The sequence below is a fragment of the Falco peregrinus genome, chromosome 6, assembly GCF_023634155.1.
Source record: "Falco peregrinus isolate bFalPer1 chromosome 6, bFalPer1.pri, whole genome shotgun sequence".
Lineage (NCBI taxonomy): Eukaryota > Metazoa > Chordata > Aves > Falconiformes > Falconidae > Falco > Falco peregrinus.
In genome coordinates, this window is record NC_073726.1 from 61,612,689 (window position 1) to 61,634,794 (window position 22,106).

A 22,106-nucleotide genomic window follows, 5' to 3' on the forward strand; every position below is an offset into this window, starting at 1 on the left:
CAAACTGACATCACACAGGGTTGGCCCACATGCCAGAATTAAAAAAGGCACAGATTGGCCCCAAAAGTGATCTAGAATAGCACAAAAATCTTTTTCGGCTACAGGAACATACAGTCATACTGGTCTGCAATCTGTCCACATTATGAACTATGTTTATTTGCCCAGGATCTTTTCCATCTTCACCTCCCTTGAAGAACGTTCATGAAAAGTCACACATAACATGAAGTTTTTATAACTCTTTTAAGTATATGGGCTTAGCTGATACCAGTCATTTTCATTTAGCCCAACCTGTGGTGGCTTCCCCATTGATATAGGCAAAGCCAGGAAAGTGTTGCATGTGCTCATATTCAGAATTTCTGCGTGTAGTCAAGGGGGTGTACATGTCACTAGAATTTCCGTATCTTGTGGAGTGCATGGATGGGCTTGTGTAGCAGGAGTTTGCGGCTGGGACCTCCGGCCAGCGAGGAGTCACCGGTGTGGGATGCAGCCTTGGAGTACTGCTCATCAAACAGGGCTCCATTCTTGATGTTGGGCTGTTGAAAGGGTACTACAATAAAAACAAAGAAAGACAAATTAAAGAATCATCTGCCACATACTCAATTTTAAAATAAGGGCTGGTGGTATCACAACTCTGTGTTTAACAAAACCAAAATCATATGAATTACCAGCCCTCCAACAACTAGGTGACATACTGAAGGTGGAATATCAGGTAACTAGTGCATGCAGTCAAACCACAGTGTCAGGGAAAGTCTTGCAAAGTGGCCACTGCATTTAAATATTGAATTAATTTATCAAAGAGCTTCATGCTGGCAGGTATATCTGCAAGTAGAAAAATAAACTGAATTAATCCAATCTTTTTCCCCCATCTTTTACTTGAAAACTTGGTATTCATTAGAAAACAGGGTATAAAATGTCCCAACTCCCGCTCACTCAATTGAGTTTTGAGGGATGAGAGCAAAAGGATCTTTATTACTGGAAAGGTGCCTTCCTTTTTAAATGTTCACAAGGCATCCTGCCATTTTCTGCAGAAAAATAGTATGGTTTGGCCTCAGAGTGAGCAGCCAATCAGAGAACTTGTGAAAAGAGGCAGACAGAGGAAGAATCTATCTATTCCCCAGCTGTTCTCAGTGACAGTTGGAAACTAGAAATCAAAGAAGTTTGACAAATGCCTCTCACTAAGGAGAAGATGTCTTGCGGAAAGGATAGGCAGGAAAACAGCTTTTGCCTTCTACAGCCACAGGCTGCCCTGTAAATCGTGCTTATGAGTGCTGGCTTAACATGTATTTATCTTATTGCTGTTTTACCGGAACAGATCATCTGTGCTGTGCCTAAGAAATGTCCCTCCCTGTTTTGCCCTCCTATTATCCATCTGTGCTGCACAGATGGTTAGTGCCCATGTTGCCCTTGACCAGCCATGTATCTTCAGAGCTTCTACATTTTACACCTCTATACCTTTTCCATCAGAAGTGACATAATTTAAAATTTCACTATCTTGTATTGTTTGACACTGTGGTATTTCCTTAACTAGAAAGATGTCACCAAGGTAGGACTATTCACCTCTCAGGCACCTTGCAAGCTGCATACCAAAACTTTATACGGCTGAGGACTGTAAAACCCCTTCTCCATATTTTGGAGGGTTGTGGAGAGAAGAGCTGCCATAGTTGTTCCTAGGAGTAACATCTCATCAGTGATTCCCAAAGGGTCTCATTACATCACTCCACTGCAGGGTGGGGCTGGGGTTAACCAGTTGCATCCGTAACTGTTGCATAAGACCAAGGCAATGACAGCAGAAGAGTTTCTGCTGACTCCCTTCATTCTGCAGCCAGGAAGGCGGCCCCACCTTGGCAAACACATTCAAACAGTTCACAAGCCTCAGGCAGCTCAAAAGCCACACACTGACTGCTTCCAATTAGAGTGGAGAAAGACTATTTTTGACCAACATACTGTAGTTAGTGATTTAGCATATTCCACCGTCTCCTGGCTAGACAGGCCAGTTAGCAGATGAGAGGGAAGACATCAAAGCTCTATGATGGCGTTATTTAGCATATACTTCTCATTGTCACAGAGACTGGATTTACCTGTGCAATCAGCTGCTGCAGGCTGGTAAATGGCAGCGCCATACTGGAATGTCAACACTTTCAACTGGTACAGCTAATACACGTATCAGAATAAGCTGTATTGGCAACACTGGCAAAAGTCCATACAAGATCATCCAGATTTCCATCTTCACCCCAGAGAAAGGCTTTTCCGTAGGAAATTTCAGTAGAGCTTAGGCACTGACCACAGAAAGCCTTATATTCCTTTGCAGAAGAATCAAGTTTTCAGACTTCTTGGCTTTCCAGAAGCTTTTGTTGAAGATAAAAGCTGCCAGGGCCCAGCAACAATGAAAGTCAAGCTCTGAAGTGTTAAATGAGGTCATTTGAATTTAGGATCATGGCTCTCTCCTTTAACTCATTAATTAAGGACAAGGCACTGTCAAAAAACAACCAATCTGCAAATATTCTAAGTAAGCATAAGATGTTCCAGAAAAAGTTGAATTATTTTCATATTTTTAATATTTAGGATGCTGCTTTTCTGGTCTGCACTGGCATTACACAGAAGTCATTTTCATGCTAGTGCCTGCTGACTGCCTTCACCTGAACATCTTCACGAACAAAGCTCTTGCCATAATGAATATGGAAGAAACAAGTAATCTTGTAATTTGCTATAGCTTCAGAGTTGAATTCATCTTACCTAACTTTAGTTATCAAAAAGTCAGGCATCTAATAAAAGTGAGTCATCTGTGTTCTGTCTACAGCCACCAGAACAATTTATCAAACCTCAAGATAAATATTTGAGATAGAAGATTAACAGTCCTCAGAAGATGGCTCTTTTCTTCCTCCTGCTACATGATGTAATCCATTAGTTAGGTTGGCTCAAGTTAAATTAAAGTCCTTTTTCCATAGCTGTCAAATCTGTAGGTTGTTTTTCCTGGATGATCTCAAATGTCCCACTAATGGCTGTATACAAAATGCTTTGAGATAGTAGGACTCGGGACCAGGATGGATCACAGGGAAAAAAACACACCACACAAATAATACGTTTTTAACTTTCTATTTTCTGTATGTCATCTGTGGAGCTGCAAGATGTGGTCCAAGCTAGAAACATTCTTCTCTCCGTTCAGTGGTGTTTTACTTGATAGCAGTTACCATGGTCTTTGTCTGTATCCCCCATTGATCTATACCTGAAGTCACTGTTGATTCTTGTGTTAAAGAATATGCTTACAACAAGATTAATCTTGACTTTTGCCATAATACACCAATTATTATCTGTCTTCTTCCCAATGCAGTAATTGATCTACTCTGTTGTTAACTGAAACAGAAACCTTTGCCATCCTGACTCAGGGCAACTTTCCTTTGAGTTTGTGAAACGGAAGTTGTGACTTATAGCAGGGGAATTACTTGCTTTCATACCCTTTACAAATTCCAAGAGAAAGCCCTGGTTTCTGCTGGGATAATTTGCTACTTGATAACTTATAGACTGCACAATTTTCATCTATGAGCAAGAGGAACAAAATGAACTCTGGGAATATTGTTGCGGGTCTCCTGGTTGTACATGGCATTATGTGGGGAAGCCATATGCCTTTTAGGTAGTTTGGAACCACAAAACCTGTGCTGTTGGGGGAATGAAACTTTGACTCCCAGAATGAATTTCAGGGTGAGCTGAGAAGGGAAGATAATCCCCCTCCTATGTGCAGTCAAGAGGCCATGCTAAGGCTTGCTAAGAAGGCAGGGCTAATGGCTGTGCATGAGGGGACAGGATACAGGGTGCTGCTTTTCCTTTTCATCAAGAACACCCGATGCAGCTGTGTTTATGAATGTGTCATGAATGTAAAAAGAATAATTGCTTGAAAATAACATGGACTCTAAATATCTAGTATTTTACAATAAATTCTGTTATGACTGAATGCAAGATGGAAAGTTTTGTAATGGTAGGTCAGCTAATCGCAAATGAGTCAGTGACTTCTTTTTCCCTACAGTGAAGAGACTATTGAAAGACAATATTTTTAAAGTACTCATTGGCCCCTGCCTGACTATTAACTCACCCAATGAAGCATCTATTCAGCCTTGTTGGAGTGTCCAAAGCGTAGCCATCTGGGCGGATGCCTGCCCATGCTGCCTGAATCACCTTTCACACTCTACATCCGGTTTAATGAAGAGTGCTTAAGCATGCTGAACTCAAAACACTGGGGCCTAGTGATCTTTGCCAGATATAAAAGCGACATTTGTTGGAGAGCTCTTGACAGGAAATTACCATTTTCTGGGTTAACTCACACTCGCTGCTGCTGCTGCTGTAAGACCTAGACAAGAAGCTCTTTAAGTCTGGGAGACTTTGAGCAGATTATTGTTATGGCCTTGCCCAAAAATGTAAAATTAATTCAATTCCTTTTAGTATTATTTTAGAAAATACAACATTAAATATGTTCTCATGAAGTGAAGACTGAGTTCCTGCAATGTGAGGGTGGAGAATAATCTATTTATTCTTATCCTCAACTGACTGACTGATTATGCATGGAGGTGAAAGGTGTCTCTGTCCAAACAGCAAAATATTTTCCTTATGAATGAGGTTCTGACTTGATGTTACATTAGCTCACACTTTTGCAGAATGCTGTAGGTTAATATTGTATGTTAGCCACTACTTTAAAGCTTGCAAATAACTCATATCAGAAATTACAGCAATTGTGAAGAGCTGCCTATGAATTAACCTAATAAAAATATGCTTAAAATCTCAAAAAATTATATAATCACAACTATTGATTGATTGCATCTTTATAACCTTTAATTTGATCCTTTTCTTCACAAATTGAAGCTTATTGAATATTAGTCTGTCATATAGGTTGGGTGAAACTTTCAAGTCAATCTAAGTGATTTTGATACTTTTGGGAGTGGCATTTGGAGCCCTATGAAAACGTTATTTGTTATTATTTACAAAGAAGTTAAGACATCTGTTTCCTGTTGCATTCAATACATAATTACTTCTATTACATTCTAACAACCTCAAGTCCCTTATGATGCCATAGAGTTAGGAACAATGATTCTTGTGCATGGGTGGGATTTGGACAGTATTTTCTTCTTCCTGTCATTATTAGCTCTTTGATGACAGAGTGGTTATTGGGAAGGGCCTGCTATTCTTACTGCATTGGTATAGTCACGAGCTTATACTGTGTATCTGCTGGGGAGACAAGAACTTTTCCCATTCTTTTTTTTGGTGAAGTAAATGAGCCAGAACAACATGAACTGACACTGAAGCACGGGCTGTGTCTGGGAGATTTCTTTGGCTCCCACACACTGTAACAAAAACCAGTTACGAAGTGCTGCACCCATGTAAATCCTTCTCTAGAGGCATATGCAGGGAAGTAAAGACATGGTTGGGTAGAATTGTGGCATGCAACATTGCACCAAGAAACGAAGTGTTGCGGCAACTCTGGGAAGTAATGGAAGACCGCTGCAGTCCTCCGAGCAGTTTAGGAGAGTCAAACACTGATAAAGTTTCTTTAGCTATGGCCCCAATACTGTGCTCTGTACCTCCGAGAGTTGCAGACCCAATCTACCACGTGACAGCAGGTTGTACTACTACAGCATTTTCCAGACTGATTTGTTCTATCCAGACCATGGAAGTAAACTATCTTCTTCATAAGCCCATTTTGACAACAGCAAAACAGGAGTGCCAAGCACTTGCTGATACACATGTGCTCCTCCCAGTCCCAGAACCCAGTTGAGGAACAACTGACCGTGGCTGTGCTCCCGAGTGCAACAGGAGATAGCTTAAAAGTCAGGAGGGTGGGGTGAAGCTTGTCTTTAAGGTGGGAATTGCATCTCAAGGAACAAAAAGTGAAACACTGCTATGATACTTCTATGACTCTCCGTTAAGTACCTCCACCTGAGATACACCATTTGGAGGTGGTTGCTCCATTTTGGAAGTGCAAAGGAAGAAAAGGTAAAATAAAAGGCTCTGTGCAGCGCAGGGTCTAGGAGTGTTCACAGATCTAAGTGGCTGATGTGGCAGCTTCTTGACTGAGTCCCTCCTACCTACTCAGAGATCAGGTTTGCACAGGAAGGCTGGAGGGGAGCTGCAGCTCCAGCAGCTTCCCTGCTCAGCAGAACTGAGAGAACAGGACATTTCCATGCTTCCCAGACAACACCTGCTTTGCAGTGCACATGCAGTCCTGAGATAACTCCTCCATATAGAACATCCATCACAAGAGAAACAGAACAGGTGATAACTCTGAAGTCTGGAAAAGTGACGACAGGAAGGAGGCGAGGGGAATGAGGGAGATTTATAATGTCTTCAACGGCCAGAGTAGATAAATAGGGAAAGAATATTCCCTATTCCTTATCATGCAAAAAACAGAGGGCACCCAATGCACTTATGAGATAACATACTTAGAATTAACAAGAGAACGTGTTTCATACAACCCACCCCTAAGTCTGTAAGTACAAATGGAGAGCAGTTTGCTACAAAATACAGCAGTCTAACTGTTGCTTCCTACTCCGTATGTCCCTAAGTCAGCTCTTGCCAAAGCCAGTGCAGCTATGCTGGTGAAAGGACCACTCTCTACTTACCCTGTTTCTAAGACTTTCCCGCCACACATTCATTTCTGGCCATTGCTGGAGATACGACCTGGATAAATGGACCTACAATATGTTTCACTACAGCCATGCATTAGAGTACTCATACATCTCTCTTGTATGTTTGCCATTTTTTGTACTGTATGTACAGTGATGCACATTCACATGATGTGCATCTTTATATGTTACCAGTTATACTAAAATACAAACATATATACTGCTGCAGGTTTCTCTAATTACTCTTCCTTCTAGAAGAGTGATCCTTGTGGTTTACAAAGAAAAATTACTGCAGCATGGATGTGTTTAAGGAAGAGATGGAATGATACGAACTGAAATATTTATGGATAGCCTGAAAGAGGATTAAGACCTGTCCACCCAGGGTGAAACTTGCTAACAAAAGCTGTGATAAAACCCAGTCAAGTGTTGATCATGGAGGTGGATTAGGTGGTGACATTATCAAGGGGGTACCTTTGACAGAGGTACCTCTCTGCTAGACTCAGCATAGGCTAATAGGAACACTCAGAAGCTTTTAGACAGAGTTGTCTATTTTCTACCCTGGCATCTGGTACCTAGAATTGCAGAGGCAGAGAACTGATGAAACATAGTGTCAGTATAGATGTGTTGATGTACACACATTACACAGTCTCCTATATGATGTTGGAGTAGTATCATAGGATTGTATGCACTTCTGCATTATGGCTTGGAAAATTAGGTAGTAACAAATCAATCTGTACATAATTTTTCTTTATTTGTGTGCCAGGCTCCTGGTCAGTAAGCCAAGTCAAGAAATGAGCAATCAGGCCTGGAGTTACAAGGAAGCAACTGTTCCGTGAACTATTCACAGATGCTGATGAAAGAAAAAAAATATCAGATTAAGACCAAGGTTTGAACAGACTGTCCCTGTCAACAAAAAGACTTTTAGCCATCAGTGGGAATTAGTCAGCCTACACTGCCAGAAGGAGCCCGTTTTAGGCTTATGCTGGGTTAGTAGCTGCAGACATTACTTTAGCAGAACATTTACTCCCCTATAAAGTTTTTTACAAGCCATCTCCTCCATATTTTTTTTTTGCCTTCTTGTCCCTCTGTGATCCACTGATCTTTATGAAAATATAAGCTATCAATATTTCTATTTAGCCCAAATTCACAAGCCACTTATCACATTCCGCTGTGAGCCAAGGTAAGCTGGGCGACTGTCTCAAAGATGAGAAATAACAATAACCTCAAGGATTCTCACCAGCCTGTTATGGAATAGGATGTGAGTGAGCATGCAGCTGTGACACAAGGTGCTTCAGCAGTATCACCATTAGCAACTACCGCTGTCTCGTTTCCTCTAACACTAACTCATGTTATCTAGAAGTCTCTCACTAACATGGACTTGCCACCGGTCAGATGAGATAGGCTTGGCTTGGGACTCCCACCTTCTGCACTTTTCAAGAGCTGTACCTAGTACAAGTTCTACAGCTGTGAGACTTCTTCCCTAGCACAGTCCCACTGTAAGGCTTCCAATGACAAAACCACAGTAGACTTCCTAAAATAAATACTATGAATCATCATTGTATTGCCAGGTTGGGATCAACATGCTGTATGTTGGCAAATACAATTTAAAGGGTCACTCATACCCTTCCCTTCACCTTTCCTAGCTGTTCAGTTCCCCACTTCCACCAAATAGAAGTTATTCCCTCCATTCCCTTTGCTCCAATTCCACTCTTTTTTGTTGACGGTTTGTAAATTGTATCTGTGAAATGATCTCTCTTAAAGTTCTACTAAAGAAATGAACAAAAAATCAAGCACGACTCTCTGTTTTTCTATAGGAACATTTCTCTGGGATGTAAAATAGTCTCGAAGTAACTGACCTGATAAAATCTGGAGTAAGTCACTCTTTTCCACAGAAAGAGGTTGGATATGGCATTCTTCAAAACCAAAATACTAAATATATAGCTGCAGCCTCAACTCCACCTTGATTACATGTCACCTGTTTTGGCTCAGACCCCTGTCTGGGACAAGGTTCCTCTCTGAATCCGTGTTTGTAGAGGAGAACTTACCACACACACAGATATTTTTTTTTCTTTTGAGTTAATCTCTAGACACTGTCCTAAAGGGCATGATAGAATATTAGCTAAAGTTGAGCCAGAGTTCTATATTTGGACTGAATGTAGATTATAACAAAGAGTTCTTTTGAAGAGTAATGGTCAATGCCTCCTCTTCTCAACTGATTATATTACCACAGCCATAACATTGCATCTCCTCCAGTTTCAGTATAGTGGCAGCTGTTGATATATTCATTGCAAATTTGGCTTCTTTTATCTTGACAACATCATGAGTCCTACTGCAATTCCTTGTACCATGTTCCCCTCAGAAAGTCTGCTAGAAAAAGAGTAGTTCTCTAACATCTTATTAGGGGCATCTTATGAAATCATTTGGTTAAAAGTAGATAAGAAAGAACTTATCATTGGGGCAGGCATTTTACAGAAGCTCACTTAGCTTTAAAAAGAATGACAGAAAATCCCATATTAAACCATTCAAGACTTTCAGATTATTTTTGAAAGTAAGGTTTCAGTTTGTAGCTCCTTTCAATACAGAATGAGTACACTAATAGGTTTTTGTTAGTTGTGTCCTGCTGTGAGATTCCACCTTGGTTTACAAGAAGCATGAGAAAGAACAAGTTGAAAAGATTTTGCTCTCAAGTGTGATCATTAAAGCATAACTGTTCTTCATGGATGTTCAGAACAGTTCAAGAGCTAGCAAAAGAGGAAGAAATGATCTGACATCTGCACTCGTAGAGACAGTCTACTACAGTATGAAAAGTATTTGCACAATTTTAATGTATGTTGCTATTTCCATATAACATGTTGTCCAGGACATGAGTAAACTAAAAATGTATCGATTGTGCTTTGCTTTATTTATTTCTTGCTTAACTTGTGCTGTCTATGTAAGTATGATGGACAGTTGTCAGAGGGTAGAAAAAACTCCTTATGCAGGTGATAACATTTCTAAAGAGTAAAAGCCTAATTCTCTGTTTTACAGAGAGAAATGACCTTACAGACCATTTCAGAACCAGCACTCAGGGGTTTTCTGCAGTAAAGGATAAGAGAGAGTAAAGAAAATTGGGAAGCCAATTCTAAGTCAAAAAGTGACTCATTCTGGAAAAAATATTGGGTAAGGCCTGTACTGAAAAAATGAATACAAACCTATCACAGGACACTAATCAAACATTCACTCACTGTTCCTATTGAAGATACAGCGGCTGCAACAAGCCTCAAATAAATCTTGTCACCTCATGTAGTCTGATGGACCAAGGTATGACACAAATGGTTGAGAAGCTGTAGACTTGTTCCTTCCATAATCTAAGGAGCCATTGCTGAGCTGGTCAAAATAAGCATATTGGGTTCATATAGGACAGCAGATCTCACAAAGCTCTGAGGAGATCAAGACCATTATTTTTTTCTTACAGCTAGGGAAATTTAAGCATAAACAAGACAAATGACTACTCTGAGATTGCCTGGCAGACTGATGCCAAAGACCAGAATGAGATGCATGTTTTGCGTGTTCTAGTCCAAAGCACTATCAAATTCGCATCTTTGCATCTGGTATGAAACTATTGCAGTCCAGTTAAGCATAGTGGTCCCTAATATAGTTGTATAAATTTCCAGTAGATAAAGCACAAAAGCTGCCATGTGGGTGGAATACCCCAATGCCATCATCTCTTGCCTGTACTCACCTTTTAAAAATCTTCCAGCAGAGAGCCCAGAGAGCAGCTTCCTACACTGAGGAAGCATCAGTTGCATGATGTACTAAAGTCCTCCTACAGCGGTATTACTTTTGAACTGTTGTCAAATATAATCTTCACACTTAATTTGTGCTGGTTCCTACTGGCTCAGTTTTGTGAAGCGACATAGTCCTGAAATAGTTACTGACATAATTTCTCAGACATAGTCCTGAAATAGTTACTGACATAATTTCTCAGCATTATAGCAGGAGACTATAGCATTAAACAGAACCTCTTTGCAGTGGCATCCTGAAGTTATTCAAACTATATGCAGAACTCACATTTTTTGGCAAATTGCTAAACACATGTGTTCTCAAAAGCAGAGGCCTCAGAAGAATTCACTATGGCCTCTGCGTCTTCTTTCAGCTATATGAAAACACTTTTATTCCTTGTTAGGAATCTCTTGCTGTTCCCAACACTGAAGAAACGTACAACTAATTATATTCATTTTTGTTCTACCTACTCCATAACACAGAAACACTTTCCATGATCCAGACTGCTGGATTTTAGAATTAGTACTTTAAATCCACAATCTAAAGGTACTTCTGATAAAAGAATCTCCACCAAAATGAACAAATATCTAAGTAATATGAGAAAAGAAAAAAATTAGGGACCCTCAATGACTAGATTGATGACAGCTTATTGATTCAGACAGCTAATATGCTGATAATTTTACAAGCACATCTTCACTTAAAATGTTATAGAAAGCATTGTCAGTAATAAATCCAACTTACCTGCGAAGAGCTTCTGTGGTAAGCTGAGTAGTGAAGTGGTCCAGAGATAGCAGTGTCGTGTGGTAAGGTTGGATACTGACTCTGCATTGGATGTGGATGCTGGTTGCTGTAGCTACCGTAGTTGTAACTTCCTGTGTATCTAAAATCCGTTTAAAAATTCTATTTAGTATGCATAATAATTGTATTCCCACTAATAAATCTAGGACTTTCATGAAACATACATTTGCACCTTTTGAATAGGAGAATGATATTTTAAATAACCTTTTAAAAAAAGATATTTCCCAGCTCAGTCAGGAAGCAGATGCCACTTAGTGAAATTACATGTTCAGTACAACAACAGATAGAGACACTCGACATTTCTGTGACTAGTTTTAAACTGCTGACTCATTTGTGCATTTTCTAAGGAGAAAGTGTCTTTCACTTTTATTATTATTTTATTGCCATGTTCCTAGTAAATTGCTATCCAGGCTGAGGAAGTATGGTAATATTTGACTTAAAGAACTACACTGGAGTTCAGCTACCTCCTTGCACTGGGGTCAGATGTTCCTTTTATGGGAGGGAGAGAGCTGTATTAATTTGCACCTGAAGCATACAATGGACAGCTTTAGCACAGCTGACTTGAGAATAGAGTGGGATTTGAGAATGGAGAGCTTGCCTACTTCCATTTTTTTATTCCAACCCCTTGTCTAGGGACAGCGGGGGTAAAGAAGTTTCCTTAGCCATAAGAAACTGCAGCATCAATGTTTGTTGGCCACCATTATTTGTGCTATTCACTAGCAGAAGATGCATGTACACTTTCGGCAACCTCCCATCTTTGTGTAGCCATGCAAACATTTGATCTTAATTCAGCACAGAAGTTCAAAGGTTCTTAAAATAATGCTATTGAAAAATAGAATCATAGAATGGGTTGGGTTGAGAGGGAACTTAAAGACCACCCAGTTCCAACCCCCCTGCCATGGACAGGGACACGTTCTACCAAACCAGGTTTCTCAAAGCCCCATCCAACCTGGCCTTGAGCACTTCCAGGGATGGAGCATCCACAGCTTCTCTGGGCAACCTGTTCCAGTGTTGTGCCACCTTCACAGTAAAGCATTTCTTACTAATACCTAATGAAATCTCTACTCTCTTTCATTTTAAAACCATTACCCCTCCTCCTATCAATACACTCTGATAAAAAGTCCCTCCCTGTCTTTCCTGTAGGCCCCCTTTAAGTACTGGAAGACTGCTATAATGTCTCCCCAGAGCTTCCTCTTCTCTAGGCTAAACAATCCCAGCTGTCTCAGCCTGTGCCCATATGGCAGGTGTTCCAGCCCCCTAATCACTTTTGTGGTCCTCCTCTGGACTTGCTCAATGAAACATGATGGAACACAAATGTTGATAAACAAACAAAGTAACCAATTCAGTGTGTTCAAAAGAAGATGGCTATTCGTACAGATTTACTCTTTTTCTGGAAAGTTCATTGCAATTTTTACACTGGGTACAGTTTAAACTTCTGTTATCCTTTTGATCTTACGGAGGTATTCTAGAGTTACCATGTCATGTCTTCTACCAGACAATCCAGCAGATTCAAAATTAAAGCAAAGCGCCCCTTCTAAAAACATTTTCAGGACATAAGGCCCTACGTCCACCTTCATTGTTCAACATTCAGCTCTCATTTTTACATTCACTTGGGTTTAGCTGTAAGTACGAATGGTTTCCATAATCTACCTCAGATGAACTGGTGATCACATAACATGACTTTGGTAGTCTTTCTGTGGCAAGCAGGGGAGAGACAAATAGCTATGTTACGAAGCTGTTGCACACTGTAGTAGGCAAACATCTTGTTTGCCTTGTTCAACACAGCAGACTGTTAAAATCTGTAACAGATGCTTTTGGGGTCTGCATAAGCCTGACATTCACAGTGCAGCCTTCTCTGCTTAAAGAAGATGATCATCTGTCCATTCCCTCCGGTAGCCCACAGTGCCCTTGGACTCCCAAACAAAACCAACTCCTGTAAGGCAGTGTTTGCACTTCATGCTTTTTCTATTCATTAAGGACGCCATGTGCTAGTCTGGAAGCAATTGATTTTCTCTCCTTCTTTCAAACACGTCACCTTTTACTAAACTATAGCACTTTAATTCACTTGAGCATGGAGTTGATAAAGTTTCTTATCATAATCTCTATTGTGTACTTTTCCTTCAGGAAGATTCCTCTTTCTTCTGTTAGGAAAATTCCAGGTATGCTGCGTGGCTAAGAGTCTGCATTTGGTGTGACATTCACCTACAGCAGGGGAAGAGCTTGTGGCCCCCATACTGCTTATGTGCTCTGCTGGGCCCTTTGGCATGGGAGTAAGGCTGAGTCTGTGCAGCTATGGCAGCTGCTTGCTCCATTTCTCTCTTCTCCAGAAACCTGGAAATCTTAGTGCAGACTTTGATTTTACTCTCTTTCTTTCCAGGGCAGCCATTTGTTTGACTCTTGCATACAAGGTCTCATTTTATTCTTTTCCTCTCTGAAGAGATGGTTCTTTAATGCTTTTAAACAAGCTCTGTATTGAATCTGTGACTGTACCTTCCATAAGAGCTATATAATGAATCTTGTGCTTCAAAACACCAAGGGTGAAGTCACTGGATTTCTCTGCAAACATTTCTTCAGGAACATCTCTCTATCAGCCTGTCACATTAGACTCAGATCCTATAAAAGCTGAAATACCAATGTGCTGATTTTGCTGTAGATACAAAATATGTACAAATTGTAATGATTCAGAAAAAATTTAATAGTACTATATAGAGGGCAAATGAGATCAGGAAATCATTGTGATAGAAGCCATGCAAACACAGATTCACAGAGAGGCCCTATCCCTATCAGCTTACAAACTCGATTCCAGACAAGAAAGCAGATGTCACTGAAATGTTTAGAAGCATGACCAAAATGTTTCTATTCAAGTGTCACAAATGAAATCAAATGGCAAAAGAGGCCAGGTTGTAGCATTCTTTGTTGCCTTTCTGAAAAGTTGATTCACCTAGATTGAAAGAGATTCCTTTAGGAACAATGAATTCTCACATATGTGTGCACGTATCTATTATACATACACAGCCTTACTGTGGTCTGTTCCAATTCTTGCATCCTGTTAGCTCCCAAACCTCCCTGTTGCTATGCTTCCACCAAGCAGTCATACTGCTGTATAGAAGAGATGTTCCATATCTCCATATCCAGGTCTTTCCAGTAAGGGCTTAGCAGTGACATTCAAACAGTTATCTAAACCTGACCACATCCAAGAGGGAAGGAGACGCAGGGTTCAAATTAATCTACTGTTACCCTTCCAAACAACGTAGAGTCTTCCACACTACAAAAGCACTTCTGCAAGGTTAATGAGTATGCAATGAGACTGGAACTCAGTAAAGTCTTTTGAACCTCTTGCATCATGTCAGTACTTGGGCATTTACTAATCTTGCTATGAGCCTCGCCCTTCCCCATTGATTATTTTGCAGTTGTTTCTTTTTAGTTACAGATTTCTATGAGTTATGCACTCAAATGAGGATGGCACAGAAGAAGTTTTGCTTGATGAAAAGAGCACTGAGAGATTTAGTTGGAGTGACTGAAGTTTTCCAAGGTCAAATAATGTTACATAAATTTCTACTGTAATTATTTTAATTGAGAGCCTTGAGCAAATTTTGGTGATGGAGATGGGCTTAGAATATTACGGTGAAAATGTAGCTTTTTCTCCGAACTTTGGGCATCTTTTCTGCAGGTCTAAAAGTAGTCATAGAATCACTGAATCATTGAGATTGGAAGGGACCTGTGGAGATTGTCTAGTCTAACCTCCTCTGCACAAAGCAGGATCCACTAGAGCAGGCTGCCCAGGATTGTGTCCAGATGGAGTTTGTATACCAGCAAGGATGGAGACTCCATAGCCTTTCTGGGCCCCCTATTCCAGTGTTTGATCACACTTAAAATACCAAAGTTTTTTGTTTATGTTTAAACATATTTTTTTGTATTTCTATTTGTGCCCATTGTCTCATGTCCTGTCACTAAATACCACTGAGAAGAATCTGTCTCCATCTTCTTTACACCCCCCAGCAGGTATTTATACACATTGAGAAGACCCTCCCTGAGCCTTCTCTGCCTGATGCTAAACAACCCTAGCTCTTTCAGCCTGTCTTTGCATGACAGATGCTCCAGTCCTGTAACCATCTAAGTGGCCCTTTTCTGGACTTAATCCAGTATGCCTGTGCCTGTCTTGTACTGGGGAGCACAGAATTGGATCCAGATGTGGTCTCAGCAGTGCTGAGAACAGGAGAAGGATCACCCCTCCTGAGACATGGTATAGTAGGGTCATTCTTTGAGCACATCTAGCCTTTGGGATAGAATATGGCACAGGAAAACAGGAATCAGAGAAGAAATCCACTAAAGCCTTCTCTTTTATAAAATATTCTCCAGGCCTACTGTGTTTCTAAATAGATGAGACTTAAAACATGAGATGAGATAAAAAACATGCGATTATAAAACTGAGACATAATATAATCATACAACAGTAGCCCAAAGAATAACGATACTAGCATCTTTGCAATACAGACTTACTACATCAAGAAACAGATTTCACTGTATTTCCAAAAAAACCCCTAAGCATAAGTTCAGCCAGAACCCACAAAAAAAAAAAACCAACCCAGGATACGGGGAAGTTACTTACCCATGTTCTTCTCTGTGGGGATAAACAGGTATCCGGTGTGTGACAGATGATGATGGTACGTGTGGACTTCTCATGCAGGGCAACTGTTGGGAATTTTCAGCAGGTGACCCAGCAGCTGTTGTCACAGTGTAAGTGAGTGACCACGTATAGGATTGCATAGCCCCTGCAGACAAACAAGCATTAAAGGAACAGAGCTAACATGCTGTCATCCATAGAGGTGTTATGCTTTGAGATAGTTACAGGAAAGCAACCTAACAGGCAATGATAATGGAAACAGCATCAACACAAATGAACAAAAGTCATATCTGAGGCATATATAAACATACCAAATCAGCCGGGGTGTGCAAAGATCCAGAGGTAAGAGACATATCTCCAATGGCTCAGACAGTGAACTTTCAGTGTGGTGTTGAAATCATTTTATAGGAAAAAGTGGGGTAGGTCTTAGAAATGAAGGAACACCAGCACTAATATTTGTCAGGCATGATGCACCAAACCCTGAGGTCTCTCTTACACCAAGTGGGCTGCTGGCCTGTTTAGCTCTGAGGCTGATCAGGCCGGGAATGAGACAGGAACTACAATCAGAACAATGAAGGATTAGCAAAAATGGGTGTTATGCAAATGAATTTACTAAATCCTTTTGCAGTACCTGTTCCACCCAACTAGGTACCAGCCTTTGTATTGGCAACACAGTGGTAGATCTCCAAATTACAACAAATATATAGACAGAAATTGTCTAGCCGTTTTCTTCTCACAAATAATGTTTCTTTCTTCTTTTGAGGTGACAGGGACTGGACTTAATTTAGTTTTTCATGTAGAGCATTTGTGGGAAGAGCAAAGCAAAGAAGTGGGTTTTCCATTTTGCTTGGAAGGTGCTGAGTTTTTTAATCATCCTGATCCCTTCCAGGCAGGAACTCCAGATTCATGAGCCAGCTGCTGAGAAACCTTTGTCCTTTGCACACACCCCTTTCACTCAGGAGGCTGACAGATCCATTGTTCCAGTATAACATAGCTCTTGCTGGAGGTCATGACCATACTGGCTGAGATTACCCTGCAAATGAGGACCAGAACACTGAATTTAACCCAATGTGAACACTAGTTTGGGGGTCTCTGGGCTCTCTTGACTCTTTTTCACTAGCTAAAAGGAATTGCAGGAGGTGATTCATTTTTTTCAGTGCAGATTCTAGGACTTCCTGTAGTATGAAAGGGCCTAATTCAGAGAGGGAAATGATTGTATTACCAGGTTTGTGTCCACTCCATGGCTTTGGGGAATGCAAATCCTATCTCAGATGTGTATAATTTTCTTCAGGTGTGTGTGATTGTATTTGGCAAAATCAGACAAATTTTTTTAAATGGGAAATGCTTGATTCTGGGACTGAAGAAAGGCATTCTGAGCTTCACAAGGCAAGTCCAGCTTGAAATACTCCAGCAGGGTGTGATTTGGTGCTTTTATAGTAGAAACATCTTTGGATCTGTTATGGCCAAGGATATTTGTGCTAGGTCTGTTTTCATGTGCCTGCATTTTCTGTCACTGACTTGAATTCTCAGTCTTCCATCTCCTCCCATTGCAGAGGACCACTGATATCCCTGAGACTGAAGAGAAGCTAGCCCATCAGTGTTGCTGTGGATATAAGCAGTCATAGTTCCTTGAGTAGAGGAAAATGTTTAAGGAAGCCTACCTTACTAGAAAATACAGTTTAAGTGGAAGGGGCCAAAACTACTTATGTGGTCACCAAATGGTTGCATTTGAAAATAAGAGAAAAATCATTTTAACGATATCAACAATTTGTCTGCAGAATATTTTGGTGAAACATTTCGATTTCAAAAGGTCAACATATTTTTCAAAAGAGGCTTAAATTTAAAAGGCAGAAACAAAGAGAAAAGAAGGACAACAAAGATGGTGAAAAAACCCTCAAATACTTACTTATTTTTAGGTAACTTTACCGATTTTTTTTCAGTTTTAAAATTCACCATAAAACAAAAGTTTTACTTTGACCTGCTTTCTTTGTTCCGAGAAAAAATTGGCCATTGACCCAAAAATCTCATGACTTTCCTATCTCTAACAAGAAGTGGTAATAACAGGGCCAAAAGATCCTCTGCATTTTACCAAATATGGTTGATTTGACTGGCCCCAGCCATTCTGACAGCCTCCTTTTCTTTTTTTTTTTTTTTTAAAATATGAGGAAACTTATCTCCATCTGAGGAAAATGAGTTAGTCCAGGACAGCAAGTTGTTTCATGTGCTCCCTGTGGGAATTCAGACTCCTTAGATGAGAGGACTTGGCTACTCCTGGCATTCAAGTCTAACTGGCAGCCACCTCACTTCAATTTTAAAATAAATGTTTAGGGTGTAACATGCTTTGGTCCTGTCCAGATAACACAGAAACAAATACAGAGAACATGTCTTGCACTGAGTTGTGAATACCTTTGTTTAATTTTCTTAACCAAGAATTGTCCGAGGTACTACAGGGTAGTACTTCACATAGCTACAGCTGCTCCAGGAAATACTAACTTTTCTTTTGGAGGTTATGGTTTAGAAACAAATGTAGGTTGGGTTTTGCTCTGGATTTACAGCATTACAGAAAGCAGTTCAAATATTTTTTTCAGGGTGTTCTTGGGAACCTACAGTTGCCTCACTTCTCTTTGCCTTTGTGGAAGGGATGCTGTTCTTTTCAGTGACCTAGTCACAAAGACAAAGAGGAAGGGTAGAAGATGTCATCAGATTTGTGGACTGTGTGTATGTATGTATCGGGTCAGCCAAGATACTGCCAACATTGTGGTTGGTAGAAAAGGAGGAGTGAGATAAGTGTGAAAGTTTTTCATAGTTAGCTTTTTAATACCTGCCTATGTCTCAGTCCTATATGATTAATTTCCTCAGCTGGATGCAGAATTGAACTCCAGGAGATGAAGTCTCTTTTAGATATGACTGAACCCAACTGAACTGCTTTCTGAAATAAGGAAAAACAATAGTGATTGAGCAACATTTTGCTCTGCTTTGTGTTCTGAACATGCAGGGCTTGATTAAAATAGGGAAATTAATTTATTATCACTCCTTTTTCTTTTTTAATGAAAAATTTGATTTTGAGCATACTAACCAAAAGGCCATCTGACCTGTAAGAGAGCCAAGTATAAATGGAACTGCTATCAGTCCAAGAACAGCCCTGTTGTTATTGGTGTCATCATGTACACCAGTGGAGAAAGAAACAAAAGTTGCTTCATGATGCTGCATATTACATTTGCTTTATGCTGGAGTAAGTGACCACCCAGGTACAAGCAAGATGCTTACAGCACTGTGTATCATGTCTGATAGTAAGCAGTACTGTCAACTCAAGGAATCAGAAATCTGGAGTCAGACCCCCATTCTGCCCCCACACAACAAAGAAATTACCTTAACTACCAGCTTCAGGGGAAAAAAAAAAAAAAAAAAAAAGAACCCTTCCATTTGGAAGGGGAGAATTATCTTTTGAAACTGGAACCTTTGACTTTTACACTCTATAGCTGTAAGAATTGAACTCTGTTGAACAAGAGCTCATTTTCTCATATATTCATATGAGTCCAGGAGCTGAAGCTTTAGGAAAAGAACACAAATTTGTTCTACTTACACACACAATTATAAGAGGTGGTAGCTCTGTGCAAGCATCTCCTGTACCATATTCCCAGAACTCTAATACCTAGCTTAGACTTGGAAAAACAGTGACCTTAAATGACTATTGCTGACCTGCAGACTTATTTCACACATACATTTTTTGAAACCCAACAGTAAACTGCTTAGATTATTTTACCAGCATATTAGGAACTACTTACAATTCAGAGTTCATTTTGGGTTGTCTAAAAAGCACTGCATTGGCAAATGAATAATCACAGCTTTAAGAGTGGCTTTAAGAGAGAATAGCTTAGTTAGATAGCCATATAGCTATCACTTTTATTACAATATTGTTGCAGTTTGAACAATCATTAAACTGGCCTTTGTGATTTGGACAGGATGGAGACTAATTATCCTTTTAAATGTCTAGTAACTTAACAAAAAGTTTTAAATAAAATGTTAGCTGAGCCATGCCAGATGTTCTACCGCAGAATGTTATCAATAGGATTCACCTTTCTTTTGCTCAGTATCATGTCATTGCAACAGTTTAATTTGCTGGTTTTGTACTGATCACTGACTGAAGGCAAAAAGGTTAAAATGTAAGTTTAATAGTTAACTTTTATTGCTAATGCCACAAGCAAGAAAGAGTTAATGATGCCTTAAACTGGGAAACTGAGAGCTAGTGGTAACCAATGGAACTAGTTCTCAAGATCTGCAAAGCATTTGCAGAGTTTTACATTTACTTCATAAAAGACACATAAGAAAATCAAGAGTGTACTTTAAAATATCTCTCCAGAACAGAAGTTTCTGTTCCAAAATATTCTATATATTAATGCCACAAATCTGTATATGGAATACAGCAACACATCTTCAGCACCCCTATTTTAAAATAGAGCAATTTCCTATAGCTGAAACATGGTTGTTATTTTGTATTGCTTTATGTGAATGAACCTTGCCTTCCATGATGTAATGGTCAGCAAACTAAAAAGGCAATTGGTTCATCTACACGGAAACAGAGGTATTACTAATTGCCCAAATTAAGACGAGGAAATACATACTTACATTTAATCTTAACCAGACCACTATTTGCGTTGACAAATTTGGCTTGTGCTAGGCAAAAATTATTTTCATACTTGCAAAAGTGAGATTGCACCAGACTGCAAGAATAAAATCCAATTCAGCCAAACAGAAGGTTTTAAAACAACTTAAAAATGAAAAGCTAGAAAAATCAGAGCTAAACAAATCAGAAATGGCTTTCTTGCCTAAGAAGTTCTGCTATGGGAACAACTACGTCAAGTTCTACTGCCTGTACTGTGGGAGTAGGTCCTTCAACTATTGTTCCCAATAGTTCCTGGGTTTGGCTTGAGACTTCACACTAGCAGACCTTGGCCTTACCAGGACATAAAAAATTAGAGGGAGAGAATAAAACAGACATAATAAAATAATAAAAAACATGAAAACAAAAAGGAATTGTATTTGTAATGTTTGTGTGAGTCCAATTCCTTGCATTACTGGTGGGATTCAGGAAGGATATGTAAGATCCATGCAATTCCCAGGCGTGCTCAGATCTGTGCCTAAGTCAAGTGAGCTGAAGGTGGAAGCTCAGGTAGCTGACAACTGGGCTATTATATAACTATGGAATAAGCTTTGGGTTAATAGATATGATAGTCACATAGAGTTACGCATAGAGTTACAAGTCCCTCAAATCTCCATTCCTGTGAATGCCACTGGAGAGCACACAGTTCCCTACTTTTCAATCTTTTACTGCTGGGTACAGTTCTGCATCATACGAAGTTCTGGTTATAACATCACAATGATCCCATTGGGCCACAGATCAAGTTACCCAGAAAATCAATATTTCAGCAAGACTCAAACATATACACCACCTCCACTGTCGCCTGATCTGAAGCAGTGTGCCCACTTGCTATGTCTAGAAATCACGTGCCTCATTAACTGTTCTGGGGGTTATACCAACCTATTTCCCTCCTAAATATTGTATTGTCTCCAACAATGAGAAAACGTTAAGTTTTGATGTAGGGACAAATGTTTTTAAATCTCTTTCCACCACAACTATGCATTGTGCTTCCCTGTGGTGCCTTTGAAAACATGAAAAACATTTGTCAGAAAGATTTATTAGTCCTTTAGCCACTGCCAAATTCTCCAGTGTGGTAAATCATCACTTTCTGACATTCTTTCAAGAAGGTTTTGTAAGTTTTCTAGTACATCACAAAAGTGATCGTTTCCACATTCTGATTATACACCCTTTTCACTGAGGAGCAGCAAAGCTGGAATTTCACTGCCTGGAACGCCTTCTGAAAATCATTCACATTCCTGCCTTTTTTTCCATGAGCTAAGAAAACACTGTCTTTTGATCATACAGACAGACTGTCCCGCCCACAACCAAAAGTTAGCGAGTTTTACATTAGAGTACAGAGGATGGTTGCCCATTGGTATAGACCAAACAAGAAGCCAGTTTTGTGCTTATTGTTTTCTTTCAAACCTGCCCACAAGTTGAATACCTTTAAGCACAGATTTTTTAATCTGTGGGCCCACCAGAATACAACCAGCTCATGAGTTGCCATAGTAGAGTATGCAGCTGAAAATAGGTATCAGACATGTAATTCCTACTCTCTAACATTGAAAGATGAATGTTATCAACAATGTGTAAAATATTCCCAAGAGAAACTTGCACAGCTATTTAAACATATTTGGGTCTCAAATATGTTGAGAGATATCCAGTTCCCATTTTACCC

The 22,106-nt window shown here is 39.8% G+C and overlaps 1 protein-coding gene across 1 annotated transcript in view; it reads right to left on the reverse strand.

Annotated features, from left to right (window-relative positions):
• Positions 1-274: 274 nt before the first annotated feature.
• Positions 275-22,106, reverse strand: part of RFX4 (regulatory factor X4) — a 76,811-nt gene continuing 54,979 nt past the window's right edge. The window contains exons 16-18 of the mRNA XM_027786629.2: positions 15,775-15,937; positions 11,109-11,247; positions 275-547 (exon numbers count right to left, since the gene is read on the reverse strand). Of these exons, the coding sequence (XP_027642430.1) occupies positions 275-547; positions 11,109-11,247; positions 15,775-15,937 (575 nt within the window). The remainder of the gene's footprint in view (positions 548-11,108; positions 11,248-15,774; positions 15,938-22,106) is intronic.